The sequence below is a fragment of the Apium graveolens genome, chromosome 8 (genome assembly GCF_009905375.1).
Source record: "Apium graveolens cultivar Ventura chromosome 8, ASM990537v1, whole genome shotgun sequence".
Classification (NCBI taxonomy): Eukaryota; Viridiplantae; Streptophyta; class Magnoliopsida; order Apiales; family Apiaceae; genus Apium; species Apium graveolens.
In genome coordinates, this window is record NC_133654.1 from 1,327,784 (window position 1) to 1,353,534 (window position 25,751).

The 25,751-nt window shown below is 33.8% G+C and overlaps 1 protein-coding gene and 1 non-coding gene across 2 annotated transcripts; both read right to left on the reverse strand.

Moving 5' to 3' along the window:
- Positions 1-780: 780 nt before the first annotated feature.
- On the reverse strand, positions 781-6,078 carry LOC141677830 (ERBB-3 BINDING PROTEIN 1). The gene is made up of 10 exons (XM_074483906.1): positions 5,922-6,078; positions 5,707-5,817; positions 4,639-4,723; positions 4,395-4,544; positions 4,141-4,294; positions 1,871-2,086; positions 1,645-1,781; positions 1,477-1,568; positions 1,194-1,373; positions 781-1,037 (listed from the first exon to the last, which is right to left on the reverse strand). The coding sequence occupies exons 2-10, from the start codon at positions 5,795-5,797 to the stop codon at positions 964-966; spliced, it is 1,179 nt and encodes a 392-aa protein (XP_074340007.1). The 5' UTR covers positions 5,798-5,817; positions 5,922-6,078; the 3' UTR covers positions 781-963.
- A 16,535-nt stretch (positions 6,079-22,613) lies between these two features.
- On the reverse strand, positions 22,614-22,720 carry LOC141681192 (small nucleolar RNA R71). Its single transcript, XR_012558634.1, has one exon. It is a non-coding gene; the product is annotated as a small nucleolar RNA R71 (small nucleolar RNA).
- Positions 22,721-25,751: the final 3,031 nt, after the last annotated feature.

A 25,751-nucleotide genomic window follows, 5' to 3' on the forward strand; every position in this document is an offset into this window, starting at 1 on the left:
GTCTCGATTTTTAATAAGAATTGTTATCAAGCCGGTTCGGTTTGATTTTTTACCTATTAATTGTAACCGGACAGTCCGAAACGATTTTTTCGATTCGGTTAACCATTATCCTTTTCATTTTTCGGTTTTCTTCCAATTTTTATCCACTTAACCATGGACCCATAAACATTATACATATTGTAAATCTTTAATCTGTAAATTAACTTTATAAATTACTCCTTAAAATCACTTCTGCCCTACTGATACTCCTTAAAAACTATCAAATGCAAGCGTACTGATATAAAGCCCAGTTCTGCAAGTGCAACCGAATCTATTTTAGCCGAATGGTAATGTATTTCTTTGATTGCCTTCATGAAGGTCATCTTCTTTACTAAATTATATTATATCCCTAAAATCATATATACTATAATATTATATTAACAGTTCGATTTTTCGGTTCCATTATTGGGATAAAATTATAAGTGTTTCCAAACCGTTCCGTCTTTTCACTTCAATTACGGTTTTTTACGTAACTGGAAGTGGAACTATTGATTCACCAAGCATCATAATCGTTTTGACAACAGCTGGTAAACAAAAAATTCACCGCAAAGATTAAATAAAATACTAGTTATAGCTAGATAAAACAAAAAATCAAGATTACCTTTCTGCGACAAAAAATATCTTTCGAAGATGATTATACTTATATTTATTTGCCAGAGATTTGTTTACCTTGATCTAAATTTCCAAAATACCAAATTTTATACCCAAAACAAGGCATTGATATTAAGTTATAAAACAAAAGAATGGAAACATCCGAATTTCTAAAAAAAAGTTTAATTTAGGAGCACCAGGCTATCTTGTGGGTTTGAAAACATCAACATGGGTCCAAAACCCAAGATGACAATACATTTTCTAGCTAATCCACAAAGCTAATACACAATAGCACCGGATACACAATAGCAAAATAGACATTAATACCCTCTCTCATTCTCGAGCACCACCATCGGTTCCGGTGTCCATGGGCTCTTCTGCTGCACCTTCAACCTTGTCTTTCTTGCCTGTAAAAAAATGCAAGAACCAAATTCAAATTTCAATGAAAAAGAAGATATTAAAAAAATTGAACTTGTACTTCTACAAACAACTATTTTCTAAACATTGACTGCCAGACCTCTTAAATTGTATTTGATAAAAATCCGATTAGAGCAAGCTTTTACCTTTCTTTTTCTTTCCTCCACCTTTCTTCTTTGTCTTTGTCCCCAGCGCTAACCATGCTTTTATTTCAGGGTCATCTATGGTTTTGGTTGGCTCCAGTTCCTGTACTGGATGAGATGTGACCCGGTCTGATCCATTCGGCATCAGCAGAACAGTGAACTTGATATGAGCAACAATTGTACCTGAACCCACAATCAAACTTCAGTGAATAGAGCAAATACAAAAAGATCCCCCCGACAACATCCAATTACAAATCAATAGTCACTTTTACATGTATACTCTTACCAGGCTTCTCATGAAGAACAGGATATGGCTGCAAAAGGTCATGATTGACACATTCGACCAATCCAAAGCGAGCTCGCTTCTCTTCCAAAGCCCTGTTAGTCATCAAAGGATGTTACTAAAAAACACCAAATCCAGAAGAGGAACAGAGAGGGCAGTGATATCACAAACCTTGCTGTAAATGGCATAATTGGGAATTTCTGACTTATCTCGCTGAAAATGAACCTGGATGCTTTCATTTTCAAGGAATAGTTCTGGTCAACAGCTCTTTTGTATACTGTCGTCTGCTTTTCGTCAAGCATCTTTGGCTGCAAATTCAAGTACACAATGTAAGCGGAACAAGTAATACATTACAATACTCAATATACTTTAGCTCTATGAAGAGAGCCAGGTTTACCTTTCCATCACCAGTGCTGGCTACAATATCAATAGCATATACTTCGTTCTCCTCAAACTCAGCATCATCAACTCTTGTATCGGCATTTCCAACACTCAGGACAACTTTGTTTCCGTCAATCACAAATTGCTTAAGCTGATGACTAAGAACACCTTCAACAACTTTGCAGTCATAGGCAGCTGCAACCTTCTGAATTGCTTCAGTCACATCTTTGTTCTGCCATTAACAGAAATTTAGATATTTAGTTACAAAACAAGACGGAACTGATAGAGTAAATTTTCACAGAAACAAACTGAAAGGCTATCAATGGAGTATGAACTAAGCCACATCTATCAGAGTAACTATGACAAAAAAGCATCATCTGGAATTTCTCCCATAGCTTTAGGTATGTATTCATCATGTAGAGGGCCATTTCATATCATAGATCAAATAATTCAAGACATTAGCAGAAGCCACCCATTTGTCAGAAACCACTGATATAAGGATATGGACACAAATATTACACCTTCAGTTGAAAAGACTAACTAAAAAAGTTCTAGAACAGAAAATTTGACTTCAGAGTTTACATCTCTCGGCATAAAAAACTACCAGAAAAACAATTCATCCAGGACCAGGGGGGATGAAACCTCAGGAAAATAAAGAGGCATGATAGTCTATCAGTGTAACTATGACATAATATAGCTTCACAGAAGTAAAACTTCATAGCTAATTAAGATCTCATCATATAGACATGTCTCAGACAGAAATGACTTCAAATTTATGATCACCTCAAGTATGTCAGAAAACAACACATCTGCTAAAAAGAAGTATGATAAAAACATTACATCCATTAAAATGAGCAATAGAGGAAATGTAATTATTTCCACAATCATTGCTAATATATAAAGTTAATTAAAAAGGATCATAAAGACCCCCAAAGATGCACATGTGCATTTTTTCAAAACTGTTAACAAATATGTCGGCATCTTAAGAAAACAGTTATCAACCACCAAGACTGTAACATTGAGTATCTTAATTATCGGCCATCTATATATAGGCAACAGGGAAAAAGAGGAGATCAGAAAGCAACCAATCCCCTCGGCAAAGTTGCCATCATATAAGACTACTGAAATTAAAACTAGGAGCTGGGGGACATATTTGTGTTTATCATTTAAAAAGTGAAAGCTTTACAAGAAAATAACCTTAAAAAATATCAAAATTAAATTAGAGATGTTGGCCTACAAAGAAAATTAGATACCAACCATTAAATTGGAAAAAGAGCATCTTAAGTGTGGGCCGTAAATTTATGTAGGCAACAGGGAAAAAGAGGAGATCAAAAAGCAACCAATCTCCTCGGCAAAGTTGCCATCAAAATAAGATTTCTGGAATTCGACGATAATGGTTAGCTAATTAGTGTTAATCATATAAGAACCAATAAACATGAAGCCTTACAGGAAAGGAGGGAACCGGAAACAACTAACCCTGTCAACGAAGTTTCAACAAATACAAACCATACCAAAATTTAAAAAAAAAATACACTGTATGCTTTTGCAGAATTACATGAGCATGAAATAATAATAATAATAATAATAATAATAATAATAATAATAATAATAATAATAATAATAATAATAATAATAATAATAATAATAATAGGCTATAACCATAAGATGTGTGTATATTGGAGATTAATATGTCGGCCAGCCAAGGGGAATTATTACCAAAAATAAATTATGACAACAAAGAAAACCCAAAGCACTAGTCATTGCTATGTAGGCAACAGGGAAAAAGAGAGGATTAGAAAGAAACCAATCCCCTCGGCAAAGTTGCCATCAATAACATTAAATTCAAAAAATGTTCCGTCAAAAGTAAACATCCAAGAGAATATTGGTTTAAGGAACTAAATCAGTTTGATTAACAATCACTTTCAGCGTATTCAATAGAACTATTATTTACACCTTCAACATATAGGATAAACTAGGAAAACAATCAGGCTAAAAAAATAAATTAGAGGAAAAAAAATTGTGTGATCAAAAAACATCTCCAATAAATATAGCTAAAAGGTTAATTTTTCTTAATTTTTGTAAAAATATTGCCAACATAAGAATGTACATAAGAAGGCATAAAAAGTATGAAGACAGAATGCAACATACAACTTAAACACATATCACATGCTTCCAAAGTAACTTCTTGCAATGAATCATGACTAACTGAAAACCTCAACAAAAATCGACTACAAGGTAACAGATATATGGGCAGTTCTATACAAAATAGAATAAATTAAATTTTACCTTCTTTCCTGGTCTGACAAGCCTCAAGGCAACTTCAGCTGCAGTGTTGGCCGCAGCAAGGACATCAGCTGCTTTCCCTGTCACCTTACCTTGCTGAAGTACATGAGTGTGTGCAACTACAGCAATGAATCCATCAATATGACATCCCATATCACTGCATTCATCAAGCGTCCATTATAATTATATGCCCCTCAAAAAGATTCAAACAAATTGATTTATGATAGCCAAATGCACAATAAAAAACTGTAGCTTACATCTTTATAACATCACCCTCTTCCAGAACAGTCTCGTCACTTGCTAACGGCGAGAAATGACAAACTGTGTTGTTTACAGATAAGCAAGTAGGGAATGCAATACCCTTTTCAACCTTCTTCTTAACATTCTTGTACATGTTACTGGTCTGACTGTAAAACACAAAATAATATCAGCATCATCAATAATAATATTCAAACAAACAGATAAATCCGGCAACATACAAATTACTTAAACAAAACTTACGTTCGAATATATGAATCCCCTTTCTCGCAGATATCAACGATCTTTGCATTGGGTCTACATTCCGACAAAACTAACTGTAAAGCCTCTGCAGATTTCCAAAAACAAAATTATATTATAAATACAAAACCGCCAAATACAAGTCATAATTTCAACAACACCGCAAGTCCGCAACAAAACGACGAACCAAGCTCAAACAAAACATATTATTAACAAAGGCTGGAACATAACGGCAACTAAATACGACAAACATATCGCATCTAAAACTGTCAAAAACATATCATGATCTCACCTCGACAAGCTCAAATAACTACATAATTACAAATCACATATTCACACACAGACATCTATACACGTAATAATCTTTTGTACACATAATTACAAATCATGTACCATAAAAGCATACCAATTAAAGCCTGAACATAACCGCAACTATAAACGACAAACACAGCACTTCCAAAACTATCAAAATGTATATTACAATCTGCTCAAATAAATACACGGATAACAAATCACACATTCCCACACAACACAGGGACAAACAAAAAGATTTGTACAAGTGCATTCTGGTGAGAAATGACAACAATTCAAATTTAATTACACATTTACATAATCTACCATGTCAGTTACATATAAAGACACACAACACACACATATCTGAGTAATTCCCATGAGCACAAAAACCATAACCATTCCAGTCAAATTATACAACAAAAGCATATTAACAAACACATAAAAACACAGAGTAAATAATACATATAGATAGATATAGAGAGAGGGAGGTAGGTAGGGAGAGGGAGAGAGACAAAGAGAGAGGAGGGAGGGGGGAGAGAAGGAGAGGGAGAGAGAGAGAGAGGGAGAGAGAGGGAGAGGGAGAGAGAGAGAGAGGGAGCGAGAGAGAGAGGGAGGGAGGGAGGGAGAGAGAGAGAGAGAGAGCGAGCGAGAGGGAGGGAGGGAGGGGGAGAGAGAGAGAGAGGGAGCGAGGGGGAGAGAGAGAAGGGGGAGAGAGAGAGAGAGAGAGAGAGAGAGAGAGAGAGAGAGAGAGAGAGAGAGAGAGAGAGAGAGACTCACTGTTAACAGTCTCAGCAGCAAGCTTGTATTTAGTAACAACTTCAGGAGAGGACAGATCCAACTCCACCTCCTCTCGCTCTTCATCCGACATCTTCCCCAAACTTATCACACCTACAATTAAACAAACAAACACATCAATTACAATTACAATCACTATCAATCAAATTACAAAAAAGTATAAGAAATGAAATTGAGAGAAAACAAACACAATTTACCTCAAATTCAGCTAGAATGAATAAAAATTAGGGCTTTCGAGAATGAAATAGTGAGTTTATGAAAGAGGAGAGTGTGGCGATAGTGCTAGGGTTTGATGAACGCTGTGTGTGTGTTTGCTTTGTATATATAGACTATACACACAACTCGCCACGGCCTCTGTATGGCCTTTAACATTAGGGTTTTCTACTTTTTATCTATCCTTTTTTCTTTTCTTTTTTAATTCCAAGCATTTTTTAATTGTTATTTTTTCAATATAAAATCATTTTAGAGTTGAATAGTTTTTGATATGATTTATTTATTTATTTATTGACATTACCCGTGAAAATATACTCACACAAATTTATGGGTGTTGAAAAAATGATTTTATTTTCATAAATAAAAATATTTAAGAGTGGAGTAACGTATTTTTTAATTTAGGGCAACTTAATTGATAAATTTAAGAGCCCAAACAATGCTTTTAAGTTCTGATGGCCAAAATTGTGGAGGAGGGCTTTATTTCTTAACCGTGGGCTGGTGTCTGAGTGAGCCCAAAATTAATGGACATGTGAACAAAGCTTGTAGCCCAAATTTCAATGGACATGTGAAGGCTCATCTTAAAGGGCCGATGAGTTTTGGTTGAAATGTAGACACGTGTTAGAAATTAGAATCCTTTGTTCAGAATCTCCACAGTAATGTCTCTGTTAGATTCTCCGGTCGAAATACGGGAAAACTCCATTCAATTCTCGATGGAAACGGAGTTTTGCGAATTATCGACTTCCTCGACAGATTAAGCTTAATCTTTTCGTTCTTTATTTTATAATAAGTCAGAAAATAATTTATATTAAAAAAAAATACATGGAAGCTAAAAGTTAATTGGAGATAAATTTTTTCAACTAACTCAAATTTTTGTAATTTATTTGAAAAAAGTTAATTTTATTATTTGTATGTATGGCTCGTATAAATTATTTTTGTTTTAAATTTTTAATAACTCATAAATTAAACAAAATAATTAAATTACCCGTAAAAAATGACTTTTCACTTTAAATCACTTTATTAAGTCATGAGCATTTTTTTAAGGCAGGACAAACAAGCTCTAAGGTCATGTTTGTTTCATGTTATTAAGTATGAGATAAGATTATAATCTATTAAATTCTTCAATCTTATGTTTGTTTTGTAAAAATTTAGTAAACGGTTATCTAATGATTATAATCTTTTATAATATCATATCCCGTGTTTTTTTGTTGAAATAGAGGATAAGATTATAATCCCTGTTAAGAATCAAACCTAAATTCAAATGATAAACAAAACTACATTTGCATAATTATGTTAAGACGGAATGTAACCTCCAACTGCATCCAAAGAGATAGCAATTGGAGGAGTAGTCCATCAAATGATGTGGTCATTATAACATCTTGTCTGAGATCTCAATAGACAGATAGCAAAGCAATTATTCATTCAGAAGTCATGTTGACTCAATGGATAATCTAGAATAAGATGGCGAAGTGTAAATATTCGATGCCATGTAAATCAGATTAAGTGAAGTGAATCTTCGACTGCTAAATGAAGAGAAGCATCAACAGTTATATACGTCAGCCTATCAACTGATAATCAAGTGACTATCAATGATTAAGGGAAGCTATAGCAGAATGACCTCCAATGGCTAGGGAGTTCTACGGCTAACGGTTATCAATGGCTAATGCAGATTATAGCTACTGATTGTGACGTGACAGTGGTCAAAACCTAGGACTGTCATAGCACATGGGCTAATAGGTATCTCAGAAAAAAAAAAAGATGAGTAGCCAAAACAAACTTTGCATGTGATCTTGGCTTCAAAAGAAAAAGAAACATTCTAATTTATGTATATGACAATTTGGAAAGATATTAAAGGCTGTATATCAAGATAATATATATCATCATTTGTCAAGCATCACGGGAAAGAGAATGAAGAATCAACCTTGATAGACTTCGAAGACTACAATATGTTTAGTCTGGCAAGCTTTGTAAATTTGGTGATATATAAACCAAGTAGTAACAGTGTTTCCCTTAAGAAATAGGTTATTCATTTTCATAAAGTTTTAGAGAGATATCCTCCTCTGAGTGAAACACTGAAAACCGCAGCTGTGAGATTACATTTGTAATTGTAACAAATTATTTCTTCGAAATAAAACCTCAGGTGGCAAGTTGAAAAACAACCCACCTGAAATTATAAACATATGTGTTCATATTTCTTTTCTCATACAAAAATTAAATTGAAAACTTTAATTTGAATCAACGATCCCCTCTACAAATTAACCTATTTGATTGTTAGTGAATAACAATTGCTATCAGAGCAAGCCTTCATATACAGAATGTAACGCCCCCAAATCCGGGGTAAGAGGATTTGGTCGTCACTATGAAACCTCAATCCAAATCAACTTGTTTAATCGATAAATAAATGTCAGCGGAAGATATTTAGCATAAATGACCCCAACTAATCCAAGATCTTTTAAGGTTACAGTTCTAGAAACAAGGTATCCAAATTCCACCAATAAATTTTCACTTTCTTTTAAAACTCTTTTCAATAAATTCCAACTCACAATTAAACCCACTAGTATAACTTCGAAATGAAGTATACTAGGCCCAAATAAAATACACAACTATAATATAATATAATATAAACAACTTTATACAATAAAACTTACACTAGTCCGCAAACCCTGGACCAACCACCTTCCAAGAGCTTCTTCTTGCTTCCTCAAATTACGCGGCTAAACAGCAAGCTAATCCTCACTCGAGGTTAAATTTAAAAACAGGCAAGTATGAGCGGAAGAAATGCTCAACAAGATCATTATAACAAATATAGGGTCATTTTGATATAAAACCGACATCTGCATCAGAGCAGAACATTTAAAATAATAATTGCTGAATCATAAAACTCTTTTTGATATTTTCAAACGAAAGGCTTCAGCAATACTTTGAATCTTGATGAGAGCAAAACTCGTAAAACAGTGTTTACGGAAATATCGTAAACAATAACAACAAGAAGCAATGATTATGGAATGAATCATGAACTTTACTCAAAACCGAACTCTTGAAATTAATACTTATTTTGTTGTTATATCAAATTAGATATCAATACGAACTTTGATGCTCACAACATCTCATACTGAAGTCAACATCAATCATTTATACTAATACCACATTTGATATTTAACAACGTCGTAAGTATCAGCCTAAATCAGAATCTGAATCAAAATTGCATTTCACCATTATTCCAAAACAGAAATAGTTGATAAACCATTTATTCTATGATTATCAAAATAAAAAAGAAATTTAGATATCAATTTAGATTGGAACCAATAACATTTCATGTTGTTCCTGATGATCAGTCGCGAAACAACACCGGTATCCCGCAGCCATACCGTAAATATAGGTACTACCCGTATCCCGAAGACATACGGTACCTATAGGGCGCCAGAAAAGGCATAACTAGCCTTAAAAGATATTACAGTTGGACCGATATCTCGATCACCTACGCTGTAACCAATAAACAGTAACCGGTAACCATTCCAATCTTAAAAACCTTTTTATTAAAAAAAGAGCCGAATCCTTCGACATACTAAATAATTTTTATTCCCCCATTCACTTGGGCAGGAATACTTGCAACAAAATCATGTATCTCAAAATCCAAAACATTTATAAATCCGATAATTTGATAAGTAAAATCACTTGACTATTCTGATCATACAACAGCAGAAGAATACTTGCATAAACAGAATCATTTAATTCAGCGATATATAAAACATTTATCGATTCTAACTGAGAATAGGGAAAGCAATACTTGCATGATAAGATTCAAAATAAATATCACTTGAACAATAAGTGATGATAGAAATACTTGCATAATATGATTCGAAATAAACGTCACTTGAACGATAAGTGAAGTCGGGGGTACTTGCCTTTGGGTTTTAGTAGTTAGTCATACTCGCAAAGACGCATCTATTCTGACATTCTGTCTCAAAGCATCACCGTCCTATTTTTCAACACTTTACTGATATGTTGCTCCTGCGATTGCTAGAAGCCAGATATCCAATGCCATTCCATCTTACTATTTATCCATCATCTTGTCCCGATCAACTCGAGAGATCCGCATCTATAATTAAAATATAGAACTTTAATCGCCTAAACGATAATCACTCGACGAACTGCGTGTCAAAAGCCTATCGTCTACCCATACGATAGCCCATACATAAATATAACAGACAATCACAGGACTCTTGATCTACATCACACATAATTCACATAGTACATAAGCACATAAATCATGTATCACATAATTCATATCACATATGACTCGGTTCATCAAAAGGTTCGACCCGGTATGTTTAAAACTGCAATCGGGTCAAAAATATGATTTATCGCCCAAAAATTGACTCAGAATGATTCGCAAATCAAACGAACTTTCAATACAAAAGAAATTAGGTCTCAAAAGTATTTTTATTAAAAGCAGAATATTTTTATGAGTCTATACGCGTTCGTTTCATATTAAACGGACGAACGGTTTATTTATTACGAATAAAATAAGAATAAATGGAAATAAATCAATTAATAATAATATTAATTGATTTTTAAATACTAAAATATAATTTTTAAAAACTTAAAAGTAATTTTTAGGAATTATTTGGTTAATTATAAATAATTAAATTTTACTTAACTATTTATAAATGAAATTAATCGATTAAATGAATTAATCGATCAATTAAATGAATAAATAATTAATGAAAACAAATTATAAATAATAAATCAATTTGGATTTCCGAAAATTATAAAAGAAAATAATTTTCGGAATTAAAAACAATTCAGTTAATTGTTAAAAATAATTAACCAAATTTAATTTTGAATAAATAATTAATTTTAAAATTTAAAATAGAATTTTGATTTTCTTTTTAGAAACAATTCTGCATAAACAGAATTTCAGAATTGGAATTGGGGATTTTTGGATTAAACTCGGGTCAACTAATGGGTCGAGGTCGGGTCACGAAGAACAAACCGGGTCTTCAAGAACACCGGTCAGCTTCTGGTAATTGCTCAGATTCTGGTGGGTTCTTGCCGGACTCCGGCGAACCTCACCCCCGCCAAATTTGTTCTAATCAATATCGTTTCTCAGCACAAATTGATTGGAATCCATTCTGGAATTCAACTACAACAACAATGCTTGCAAACAACAACCGGAAATCTGTTCTCCGGTCAAAATTAAAGCAAAAGCCGACGACCTTGGTGATTTATCCGGCGAATAACAAATTCGATCATTTCTGAACTAGATCGAACATTCTATATATCAAAATCAAGCTTACAAAATATATAATTCAATCATATCATTATAAACAGCAACAACAACATATATAAATCCAAAAAATGAAATTTACAAACGATAAGAACTAAAAACTTGGCTTAGTTGATTCAAGACCGAAACGAACAAAATTATAGCACCAATCGACTCTATCAATCATGGTAAATCTGTTTATAACATCAAGCGCAATCAAAACATTCCAGAATTCATGAACCCAAATCGAACCAAAACTTCGAAAATAAAAATTATTCGAAAATTTACCCTTTGGAAATTTTTGATGATGCAAAGAGATATAGGATTGAATTTCGATCAATTTGGTTACTTATACTTCGATTTTTGACACTCCAATCACCTCTAAATTAGGGTTTGATCTTTAAAAACTCAAGAACACCACAAACCCCAATTTAAATTCGAATTAAAATAAGTATATATGTATATATATATATATATATATATTTTTACAACTGCTTGTGATTGTGTGTGTGTTCGAGGTGTGTTCTTATATGTATGATTGTTGGCTTGCCAGAAAATTAACGGGGGAAAGGGGTAGGGAACACTGGATATACATAAAAAGAAAAGGAGTTAAGGTCTGCTACGAAGAAGGTGGGGGGCGGTTCTGTACGTGGGTAGGTGATATTAGGTTTTTTTTTAACTAAAAAATCAATACAACATAATCAAAATTAGCCCGAAATTAATAATTAGCGGGGAATAATATTTAATCAAAAAAAATATAAAATTTATATCAAAATTCCTCAAAAATTACGAATATTCTAAAAATATAAAAATATAATATATTTGAAAGTCCCACGATTTTATAAAAATGAAAATACAATTTTTGTGGGGTTTGACGTCCCGATAGGGGCCCGGTCCGATAATTATTATGAAACCGAAATATTTCTAAAATTCTCGGAATATTTAAAAACTTATAAAATAAAATTTACATAATTTTTCAAACATTTATAAATCGCGCGTCATATCCGCATTTTACGATTTAACGAACAAACGTGCGGGTAGATATAACCCGAATTTTTTTTTGAAATAAATTTAAAATTCCCAAAATATTCAAATACTAATAAAATATAAGTTTCATGATTTTTGAAACATTCTGGAATTTAATACTAAATTTACACTTATATATCGGATCCAAAAATAGATTATTTAGCCGCTAAGTAACTATAAAAACGATACAATTTAATACCAGATTTGGATAATTATCAAAACAGAGCTCTCTATAAAACATTTTATACGCAACTAAGATAATAATATATCGCCTTTTGAGAATACGGATTTTTATCGATCTATAAAATGATTAGCGTATCAAAAAATTTACGCCGGGACTCGTACAAGTCAAACCGTAATCCGGATCGAAAAAGTCAAAACGCGGAAAATGTCCGGAATTACCAGATTAGGTTAGAAAGGAGTTTTCAGAAGAGTTTCGGGTTGTAAAAACGCAAAGACAGATGAAGTCGGACGATTCCCGACTTTATAAAATAGTTTTGTAATTATTCAGAAAATAATTAATAATTCATAAATCATTATAAAATCATATAACAATCCAAAAATTACCAGAAAAATATCACAATTATCTATATTTTATTCTGCATATATAAAAATTAAAATACTCAAAGAATATCATATATAAATATTCAAAGCATCAACTCCACTTACCAGATAATTTACTAAAAATCACATAAACAATTCCAAATAATTATAATAATAATATTTGAAAATATGGAATATTACACAGAAGGTTTAAAAATCTTGACTTGAAGACCACTCAATCGACCATGATTAAAAAGGAGGTAGAAGCCGAGATTATAGTCATGAGTATAGGATTTCTCAATTTATCCCTTGTGGCTAAAGATAATGAGTCATAAGAACCCCCATGCAACAATCAGGTAATTAAAATTAATCTCTTTAAGTTAAATAAGGGTGAATGCCAAGAAACAGACAATAATATGAGTTCTGAATTCTACAACTTGCATGTCACTTTGAAGTCTTTTAAAAAGGAAAACACTAGAATTAAAAATGTTAATTATGTGTTATACGAGAGAAATAACTCATTAGAGATGCAGCTGCTCGAATATGAAAATGCTAAGAAAAAATGCCTAGCTGCTAAAGATAAGCTGCTGGGGATATTGAAGAAGGAAGAAATTCGTAGGAGACAATTAAATATTGAAAAAGAGGTCATTGTTAAATGGAAGGAATCTAGGGATGTAGCAAGTAAATTCATAAATCTTGAGATTATGGAATCTTTCTGTGAAGAAACTTGGAATATGGAGAAAAAGAAATTTGAACAATATGTTACTATTGATAACTATTCATCAGCAAATAACATTCATTCACTGAAGAAAGAGAAATCAAAAGATGAAAATTATTTGCTGAAAGAAAGTATAAGTACTTGCAAAATGGACACAATAGTTGAAGATGATGAACCAGTGAGCAAGATCTCTTTAAAAAAAGAATGCAGGAAAACCAAAAGAGTTGAGCAGAGTAACATAGGATACTTAACGAACAGAAGATTAAAAGGAGAACTTAAATCTCAGATTGGGTTAAGTAGAAGGAACAACGGGATTGGAAAAGTAGAGATTAACAAGCTTAGCAATCATTGTTAGATATCGAGTACAACACGGAGGGGGTGAATGTGTTTTGGATATTTTTAGGCCTTTTTAAAAATTTATTTGGATAGATGGTGAACGAAGCAGTTTGATTGTAGAGATACTATGCTTAGCAGAATATTAAGAACATGCACAACAAACACAGTATTTCAAAACTCACTTAATTTATATTAAAATTAAGTATGTCTTGCTACAATTTCCGGGTTCTTAAGAATATAAAAACTGAGCTTCTTTCTTGAGAGAGTACAAGAAAATCTAGATCTGTTTGTTACAATTAGAAACAAAGGACCAATGTTTACTTTATAGATTAGTAAACATAGGTTTACACAGCATGCAATAAGATGTACTAAACCTTACTTTAAGTTATCTCTAAAGCTTTCCATTTCTGGCTTAGTGAATCATTGCAAATCTTGTAGTACCGTGACCTTCCATTGTCAGTTAATCTTGGCCCTTGATCTTGCACTCTTCAAGCTGCTTTTGTAGACTTTTCAATCTAAGTAGTTAGATCGTCTGTTGATTGATAACCTTGAATCTTTAACTTGTCTGCATTCTATACTTGAGGTTCATATCGAGATCTCCAATTTGTTTTATAGAGAACTGACATCTCGATAAGTATAATGGCTTATCGAGATCTCTGAGTTCTCTATAAGTGTCTTTGACTTGTCGAGGTCTCTAAGTTCTATATAAGTGAACTTGGCTTGTCGAGGTCCCCAAATCTCTGCATGTAGAAATGACTTGTCGATATCTCTAAGATCTCTATATGCATTTTGACTTGTTGATATCTCTGAGACCTCTAATGAGAAATTGATTTATCGATCACTCCAATCTTCATATCTTCATTTTGCCTTGTCGATATCTCTGAGTTCTCTATATACAAAAATGACTTGTCGATATCTCAGAGATCTCTATATACATTTTGACTTATAGATATCTCTGAGATCTCTAGTAATAATTTGACTTGTCGATATATCCAATCTTCATTTGACTTGTCGATATCTCTGAGAATTCTTTATAAGCCATTTTGGACTTCTCGATAAGTCATTTTGGAGTTCTCGAATGACTTCTCTATATGACTTGATCTGTGACTTGTAGATATTTTGACTTAGAACATTTGTCCTAAAACAGATTTATTCAACTCCAAGTTTCTTCACATTTTCTCTGAGGCATGATCTTGTTGATCTTCTTCCAGAGTTTATTCTTAGGCTTGAGACTGTTTATGGAAAAATACTCCAGTCTGATCTTCATACCCGAACCCGAAATCTGAAAATTTGTATAATTATTGATATTGCAAGTGTTTGGGATCGAATACGCGACTTGTAGAGAAAAAATTTTAACGTGTCATCTTCAACCACTCCACCACATCATTCATTGTGTTATTATATGTATAACTAATATTTAAAAAATTAACTCAATTGATACCCAGTTTTTTAGATTTATTACTAAAACATGTTTTGTTAACCTTATAAGCCTTATCACCCATTTAAATGATTGAATAATTATATTTTATTAAACTTTATAATTAGTTAATTTTTAACATAAATATAAAAATATATGTTCTAAAAATTATATAATAATATATATAAGGTAAATTATAGAATATATATATAATATTATAATGTATAATATATACAATTCTAATATTATATATATAATATATATATATATATCTGTGTGTGTGTGTATGTATGTATATTTAATAATTCAGGTTTTTTCGGATTTCGGGTTTAGATCGGGTTCAGATAGTGTTTCAGATTTCGGATCGGGTTTCGGATCGGTATACCTAATATCCAAATCCAAATCCAAAAAATTTCGGGTTTAAAAATTAAATCCATATCCAAATCCAAAAAATCGGGTTCGGTATATCCAAAATTTTGGGTTTCAGATCGGATATCCGTCAGATCGGATTATTTTGTCATCCCTACATGGAGTGTTATCCTAACTGAAGATTCTAAGGAAGAATAATATGTACTTCAATATTAGGATCTGGATGATTCAAGGAAGATGAAGCATGAGGACTAGAATTTCAAAGCACTGTGTGAACAAATATAATTATCAAGAGCCCGGTATGACTGCTATTGTCAGAATTTTTCAAGGAGCTATTTTTTCAGAGGTACAATTGCCTAAACTTCTCTCTGATAAAAATGTATTTTATCTAGAATAATTGTATATTAGTGTGAATAATATAATCGTTGAATCTACTTTTGATGACTCTTAAAAAGGGTGTATCAAAATTTTGTTAAAATTAAATATAAAATGAGCATGATAAGTGAGCTCACTAATTTTCTTGATTTTCAGGAAAATAAAGTGAGTGATGAAATCTTTTTAAGACAAACACTGTGTATGTTGGTCTCTCTCTTTAGATGTTTGACCTAATTGATTATACATCGGCAAAATCACCTATGCTAAATCTTTTCTGTCTGAAATGTGTACTTTTGTAAACATTTCAAAATGTATGAACTGAGTTGGTTCTATTTATATTTAAACTCACAGTAGATCAAAAATTATATTTATCACATGTTTATGTGCCTGTTTCCTAGTTTGTTTCCAGTATTTTCTTACTCAGAAGCTCTTAAAATAATTATTCAAATATCTCTACAAATTATCAAATCCTTAAATTCGATAATCAAGAGACTCTAGGTCTGATCTAACTGGATGTCTAGATGTAGTTTGTGCAGTGTACAAATTGACAGTAATGAATTTACAAGCAGTTGTCACCATCTAGAAGACAAAGTAAACTCTTGAACTTGCAATGAAGTTTCAAATGTGTCAATATCTACTGATGAGAGTGAAGAAAATGAAGTTGGACGATGATCATAGAATTCATGAATAAAAAGTCAATATGCTGACTTCAGCTTACAGTTGGAGTGAATTCAAACTACTGAGACATCACCCGAAGCTTCCACATTTACTGAAGGATCAATTTGAAATCAAAAGTCAAGCACATCAACAACAAGAAGATATATTTAACAAGCATAAATTACTCCCACAAGGTTGGTAAATGAGCTATGTACGCCAAAATGGTTCTCAATCTTTGTCAGATATATGCTTAAAGTAGCCAGATTGCATGTTATGAACTTTTATGAAAATCTACTCTTCAGACAGTTTGATGCTTGTAGATTTTCAAAATCAGTTTGAGCTTAAGTGTCTAGTAGTCATAACACACAATCTTGATATTTTTAGTAAAGTCGTTTACATGTGTTGATTTCTGATGATTTGACTGTATATCAAAGGATGAAATCATACTACATGCAACTGCCCTATAATTCTTGAGTGCATTACCTAATTATCTTCCTCAAAGATACTAGAGTCTTGAATGAATATGTGTACTTGCCTCAAAGACTCAACTCACAAGCCAGTGGAGTTCAATGTGAAGCAATTATCTGCAGTTGAGAAGTTCATCACTTGAAATATTTTCTTTCCTTCAAAAAATGTTACCAAAACTCAGTTCTGACTAAAACCTTCTTTAAAGATTAATAATTTCTTTGTAATAAAAAATCTCAGCTTGTTTGAGACTGCTTGCATTAAAATTAGCAATAAACCAGGTTCATTATTAACCCAAGCATTCACGAAACACAGTGCATGCGTTGTGCTTTGTACTCAAAACCGTCATCTAGATTTGGCTAAAGAGGCTACATGCTGAGATAGACCTTTATGATGCCACATCAAAACCAAGGGTTTCATCACTCTTTATTGAAGATCTTGGATATCTACCACTTTTTAGGTGCAAGTAAACCTGCAATGGCTACATGGTTTGAGAATGATATTTCTGAGGTGAAATTATTCAAATCCACTCCTATTCAAATGGATGTTCAATTCAACTGAACAACAATCCTCATAACTATTATCTATAATATACTTCACTGAAGTATTGAGACAATAAGTTCAACTAACTTAATTTATCAAGTTGGGAAATCCACATTTGTCGTGGTCCATCCCAAAGGGAACCAAGATTTGATAATTTTATCCAAGTGGAAGGTACATTCAAATTCCCTCTTATATACTGGAGCTTCATAAGAATGAAGAGCACATCCACATAACCACATTAATGTTTTAATTCTACATCATTTTTCCTATGAGTACAACTGTTCATTTTAGAACATGAGGCATCTCATTTCTTGAGACAATGACTTTCATAAATTCAGATTGATGTTATACTTTTTAATGATGAATCACATCCCAAAACTCATCAAATCTGAAAACATCTCCTTAATACACCCAAACAGCTCATCCCAGTATTCTCCTGAATATTGGGTATTTACCAAGACCCCAAAATGAATAATGCAAATCTTAAATTCATGGTGAAAATATTTTCTTTAAAACTGGTATTCATTATCCTCTGGATTATATCGAAACATCAGCCTTTCATTTAAGTCATAGTCAATTGAAACTGCATTTTTTTAAATGCTAATCAGTTCTCACGGTTTTCAACTGTTATGACACTCTCAACTGTTATTCTCTTATCTTCATCAATGACTATCGTTCAGTTGTTGAAAACTGTTAGTTCATAAATGGCTAGTCTTCTGGCATAGCCATTTACAAGTTAGATTGTGTATCAACATCTATCTTATAATAGTACAGTCTGCGAATCTTGTGCAGTTTGCTAAACATAATCAATTTAAACACTTCTAGGTCTGAGAGAAGGGAGTGAAAAGACTGAGAGTGAGAGACTGCTTTTTAAAGCAGGCAAGAAAGAGGAGTAAATGAGAGGCAGAGTAGTTCTTCCAGCCCTGCAGGAAAGAGATGAGTGTTCCACCTTAGAAGGTGATAGTAAGGGTGTGAGATGTGTGAGCCAGAGGGAGCCCCCTGATGCAAGAAAATAGATAACATGAGTGAATTACATGTATAACTGGATACTACATCAATATCTTTTGTGATTGCATCAGAGGGTTGATACAAAGTACAAGTCAGAATGTCACATTCTAGTTGCACAAGCTCATTTTCTACCTGAGATAGTCAATCTACTCAAATCCTGAAAGTGAATCAAAGACTCTTGAACTACTATTATTTTGAACCATTGATTCTAACAAAAAAGGGGAGAAGTAAAGTTGAAGTAGTTTAAGCTTACAGGAGACATAAGTCATAACTCAAGCTAAGGGAACAATCTATAGAAGTTACAGCTCAAACTGGGGGGAGTAACTCTAGCTAAAAAAGGAGCAATACAACGAAAAAAATTATGTAGACTTGTTCAACTAAGGGGGAGCATGAAGTCTCGAGTTGAGGGGGAGCTGGAGACAACTTTGTAAGTCTTTTTTGAAAATCTCGTGAGACGAGAAGAAACAAGGGATATCGAGAATTCATTAGAAGGATAAAAGTGCATCAACAAAGGGGGAGTAGTGGATCAAGAGAAGATCTTTCCATCACTTGGAAGCTAAGAACAGGCTTAGGCTGAAGAAATGTAAAAACATTGAATCACTAACAATTCAGTGTATAGTTGAAACTGGCCACAAAGTCAACATAGCAACCGCAAGCCAATAAGCAGTCACAAAATCCAAGGGAAAGAACAAGCACAGCTGAAAGGAAGAAATAAAGGTCAGTATTTAGGTTTCATTAACCACTGAACTAATGAGAACCCAGTTATATCCAATGTATGACCTATCAATCTTGAGAAAAAGAGTACTTCAAGCTTATCTTCAAAAAGGGACATGAAGGTCATCAAAAACAAGAAATTTCTACATAAATCAGTCTTCAAAATTACAAATCTTCTATTTTCAGAGAAGGAGACTGAGGCAAATAACTCAATCATGTATTTTGCCAATGCAGATGAGTGCTTTTCCAAGAAAAACTTCATCCAAACAAGATCCAGAAAGTTGAGAAGTTACATTTCATCTCAGAACTGAATCTTTAGCAGTGTCTGAACACAATAAAATAAGTAGTAGCTTACAACATCCATCCCAGTTCACCAATGAAGGATATGCAATCTTTGACATGAAGTTATGCCTAGACTTAGCAGATATTGGAAATTGTACTTCCATTGCCAGAAGTTTAAATCTTCAGAGTTTTACTGGAAAGCTATTCTGTCAAAGTAAATGATGAAATAATCTTTCTTAAAAGGAAATATTGGAAATTCAAATTGCAAAGAAATCTGAAAGATAACATGTTCACAAAATCTCAGACAGAAAGAGCAACTTTCAGAGTAACATCTTTCCTCAAAACTTGTACATCTCATTTTTTAGCAGCTTAACATAGCACAATTATGCACGCCTAATGTTTAAATTATCAGGATGTGTTTTGTTTTCATCAAGGGTGTAATTTTTGGATGTTATTTTATCAGTCATAAATTGGGGGAGATTGTTAGAAATCAAGCCTAAATCTTGATGATAAACAAAACTACATTTGCATAATTATGTTAAGACGGAATGTAACCTCCAACTGCTAACCATCCAAAGGGATAGAGATTGGAGGAATAGCCCATCAAATAAAGAAACAACCTTGCTGGACATCGAAGACTGCAATACTAGCAAGCTTTGTAAACTTGGTGATATACAAACCAAGTAGTAGCAGTGTTTTACTTAAGAAATAGGTCCTTCATTTTCGCAGAGCTTTAAAGAGATATTTTTCTCTGAATGAAATACTAAAAATCGGAGTTGTGAGATTATATTTGTAATTATAACAAAATATTTCTTTGTGGCAAGTCGAGAAACAACCCACTGTTAAGTGGCATATATGTCCACTTAGAATGCTCTATAAAGGCTTGAATTGATGTCTTATACTCAAGTTATTTGTGTATTTGATGTGTTTTTGTAGTGTTTTTGCATTTCAGGCATATAACATGGATCCAAGGGATTTAACATTGTTTTTATGCTAAAATGGTAATAGGGATGTATCAAGAAGATTGCTCGTGTAAAGGCCATCTCAAACCAGCAAAATAAAGAAGGCAGTTTCAGTTTCTCCAGAAGGTCAGCACGCCCGCACTGTAGTAGCGCGCAGGCGCGCCAAAGTTTAGAAGGACAGCGCACCCGCGCTGATGAAGCACGCGCTCGCGTTGTGTCGGGATGATAAAATCCTGATTCTACTGCAATTTTGTTTCATGGACTCCTGGATTAATTGGACCGCTATATATTGATAACTTATGATTATTTTTCATAACAAAACGAACCAGAGCTTAAGGAGAAGGCGTAAGAAGACCGTATAGCACAATTCTACCAAGGCGAAGAGGAACTAGTTTATTCTTGTGATTATCTGTTTTAAGTTATAATCTTGGATGCTAGTTTTCTTATTTGTTGAACTTATACTCTTGTTTAACGTAATTGGTTTATTATTTATTCAGTATAAAGACTATGTTTGTTATACCATGCTTTCATCGGAACCCACATTGATGATGAGTCCGATTATGGGATAATCGTTATTGTGGGGTTCTAGCGGATTTACTTATGGATTTCTTTAGTTAAATTGTTTCGATACCTTGGTGTGTGGTGATTGTATGATATCCTAGTATTCGTTGTGTTTATTCGTCTTATGAGCGTTGTGAATTTATAAGATAGCGTGTTAATCTCTATTGAAGCGAAAGTGAATTTAGGGGTTTAGAACTTGCCATGCTAGCATAGGTTCATGTATTTGATATGCATGATTTATAGGTAGTTTTAACCATCTTACTTGCCCTATATAATCCTGATAGATAACTTGTGCATTAAACCGTTATGTTGTCAAATTCTATAGACATATAGGGTCTCAATAAAATTGGTGTCTATTCAGCTTCTATCTCTTTTGTGGATGTCTGATAGTAGGGTAATCGTACAACGATAGTTGGCGTTTACTAGTTTCGTGTTATCTGATTAGTGTCATCACCATTACATGTTAAGGTTGAGAACAAAAAGGCTATTGAATGAAGTAGTAATGAAACTAGAATCCCATGTTTGTGTCATACAGTAATCAATCCCTTTCAATCTCTTAGTTAATGTTCTTTAGTATAATCTCTTACTTAATCGTAGTTATAAACAATCTTCATTTGTTAATCGTCTTAGCATTGAATAATAACCACACCATTGTTGCATAAGTACATTGATTGAAATTAACCTAAACCAGTCTCTGTGGGAATGAACTAGAAATAATTCTATATTACTTGTGATTGCGTATACTTGCGTGAATATCAGCGCGTGTTTTCGTCCTGACAAGTTTTTGGCGCCGCTGCCGGGGACTCGGTGTTTATTTTTAGTTTATGTATTTATCATCATTGGTCGTTAAAGTTCATTGACTCGGACATTGTTACTTACTTATTTCCTTGTCGTGTTTCAGGTACTCTAGCGATCGTGTATGCATACGTGTTCTCGGTCTCGTAAGAGAACATTGGATCAAGCCGAGGAAGAAGTTGTAGTAGCTAAGGAAGTTTTTGAAGAAGTTCTTGTTTAGGAGAAATTTGAAGAAGAAGCTCTTATTGCAATGGGAGAACCAGAAGCGAATACCAAGGATTTAATGGATTACTCCCAACCGAAGATTAATGATATTCAGTCTAGCATTGTCCGACCATCTATTTCGGCTAATACCTTTGAGATCAAGTCGAGCATGATTTAGATGATACAAAACTCAGTTCATTTTGAGGTTCTCCTACAGAAGACCCCAATATGCACATCAGAGATTTAATCGAGATCTGCGACACTTTCAAGTTCAATGGAGTTTATGAAGATGATATTAAGTTGAGGCTTTTCTCATTCTCTCCGCGGGATAAAGCTAAGTGTTGGTTACATTCTCTACCACCAGGGTCTATCACCAAATGGGAGGATCTCGCTCAAAAATTCTTAACTAAATTCTTTCCAATGGCGAAGACTACTGCAATCAGAAACGCACTTACTCAATTTGCTCAGCAATATGGAGAATCTTTATGTGAGGCTTGGGATCGCTACAAAGAGATGCTTAGAAAGTGTCTTCACCATGGGATGCCTGAATGGATGACCATTAACTGCTTTTATAATGGATTGGGTGCTACTTCTAGACCCATGCTTGATGCAGCATCAGGAGGAGCCTTATGGGCTAAAAGCTATGATGAAGCTTATAAATTGACTGAGCTGATGGCTGCTAATGAATACCAGAACCCAACTCAGAGACTACCTCAGGGCAAGGTAGCAGGAATTCTGGAGGTAGATACAGCTACTGCTATATCTGCTCAGCTTAAGGCTTTGACGATGAAGGTGGATTCTTTGGCTAAATATGGAGTTAATCAGATCACTAATGTCTGTGAGCTTTGTGCTGGTGCCCATGAGACAGAGTAGTGTGTTATTTCTAGTGAATCAGCTCAGTTTGTGAGCAACTGTAACATCCCGCACTTCCGGACTATTAAATTCTAAATTAAAACTAATACAAAATCCAATTATTAATCCAAAATTCTATTACAGAGGTGACTACTACAAAAGCACAGCTAACGGAAGCCCAAAAGTCAATCTACTCCGATGCTAAGTCCTCGAACTCCAATACTATCCAACTCGAACTCTTAAACAAAACCTGAAATTGTAAGTAATGAGTTATACAGCCCAACAAGAGACCAATCGATCCAACTAGTTGACCAAGTAACACATACACATATAACAAAATACGATAATCTATACGATACGATATACGAAACAAACACTTTTGATACACATTCTTATTCTTATTCTTATTCGATACACACAATACACATAACAAATAAACAATAATAATTTGAAATCCATAATTCATGCCATGACCACTACAACCCGGTGATAACGGTCCTAAATTTTCAGAAAACTGTCACTACAATCCGGTGATTGCGACCCTAAGTTCTTATTCGATATTTTCACAAACCATGACATAAATCAGAGATCCAAAATTATCGTCTAGACACCACAGAGATACAACAATACGTATACTATAACATATAATACTTTCAAATATATCATCACTTAGCCCATATTTTGATAATCAAATATAAACTCATAACATACAACTTTGAAAACACTAGCAAGATTGATCGAAAACTTACCTCAAATTATGACCAGATCTAAAATTAGCCTTTTTGACCCACTAAACGATGTTTTCTTGGAAAACACGAATCACGAAAGTTGTAGAGAATGAAAATACCTTTTCGTAAAGTCCAAAATTAACAAATTCTGACTTAAGATGAATTTTCTACGAATTTGACAAGACTGTAAATTTTTGTGTAAAGAGCACTACGAATTTTATGAATAAAAACGAGGAAGACGAATATGGTGTATTTATAATGAAACAAAACCCTATATCTTAACCTACAAGTTATCCATATTAAAATCTGATCCAAATTCTAGGCCCATTAGTCTAATTAAATTTTAAATCTTAGTCCTTATCTAATTTTAATCCTTTTTATTCTATTATTCTATTATTAATCTAATTCTAAAAATTACAGGATATTACAACAACTTTCAGAGGTCGCAGCAACCAGTTCCAGCCACCTATCATCCCAACAACCGCAATCATCCTAACTTCAACTGGAGCAATACTCAGAATGCGGTTCAGCAGCCTTATCAGCAGTATGCAGTAAAGCAATACAACCCCCCTAGTTTTCAGCAACCGCAATATGCACCAAGACAATAACTCCAACTGCAACGATCTAATGAAAAATATGAATTAGAGGAGTCGAGGCTCATGTGCAAGAGCCAAACGGTTTCTATTAAGACCTGGGAGAATCAGATTGGGCAAATTGTCAACGCTTTGCTAAATCGTCAACCTGGTACACTCCCTAGTGACACTGAAGTGCCAGGAAAGAGGGAAGCTAAGGAGCAGGTGAAGGCAATTACATTGAGGTCTGGGAAGGTTGCAAATACAAAAAAATCTCAAGTTTCGGAAGTAGAAACTGTAGCCGAAGAAGAGGGGCAGAAGGAAGCAGAAGTGGAAGCAATGAAGACTATTGTGGAACACACTCCTCCTGAGGGTAATACAGGGGAGAAACAAATTTATCCTCCACATCCTTTTCCTAAGAGGCTGCAGAAGAAAAAAGCTGGATAAGTAGTTTGAGAAGTTTCTGGAGGTGTTCAAGAAACTTCATATCAATATACCTTTTTGCTGAAGCTCTTGAACAAATGTCGAGTTATGCGAAGTTTATGAAAGGTATTCTCTCTCGGAAAGTGAAACTTGATGACTTAGAGACAGTTGCTCTTACGGAGGAATGCAGTGCTGTGCTGCAACAGAAGTTGCCTCCGAAGCTTAATGATCCTGGAAGCTTCACTATTCCTTATATCATTGGAAAATTGTCATTTGACAAATGCTTATGTGACTTGGGAGCGAGCATCAATCTGATGCCCTTGTCAATCTTCAAGAAGTTGGACTTACCTGATCCAAAGCCTACTTATATGACCTTGTAATTGGCTGATCGTTCTATTACATATCCGCGAGGCATTGTGGAGGATATCATGGTCAAGGTGGATAAACTCATCTTTCCAGCTGATTTTGTAATTCTTGATTTCGAGGAGGATAAGAAGATTCCCATAATCTTGGGAAGACCATTCTTGGCTACTGGCCGAACCTTGATTGATGTGCAGAAGGGTGAGTTTACTATGTGAGTGCTAGATCAGGATGTGACGTTCAATATTTTTAATGCCATAAAATTCCCGACTGAGAACGAGGAGTGCTTAAAGGTAGAGTTGGTCGATTCTGTTGTTACTTCAGAACTTGATCAAATGTTAAGGTCTAATGCCTTAGAGAAGGCCTTGTTGGGGCATTCAGACAGTGAAGATGATGAAGGTGATGAACATTTGCAGTATCTGAATGCTTCTCCTTGGAAGCGAAGGTTGGATATGCCTTTTGAATCTCTTGGATTGGAGGAATTGAACAAATCTCCAAAGCGCCTCAAGCCATCTATCGAGGAAGCTCCTACACTTGAGTTTAAACCATTGCCTGAACATCTAAGGTATGCTTTTTTAGGTGATGCATCTACTTTTCCTGTTATTATTGCATCTGACCTTTCAGGTAGTGATGATGAA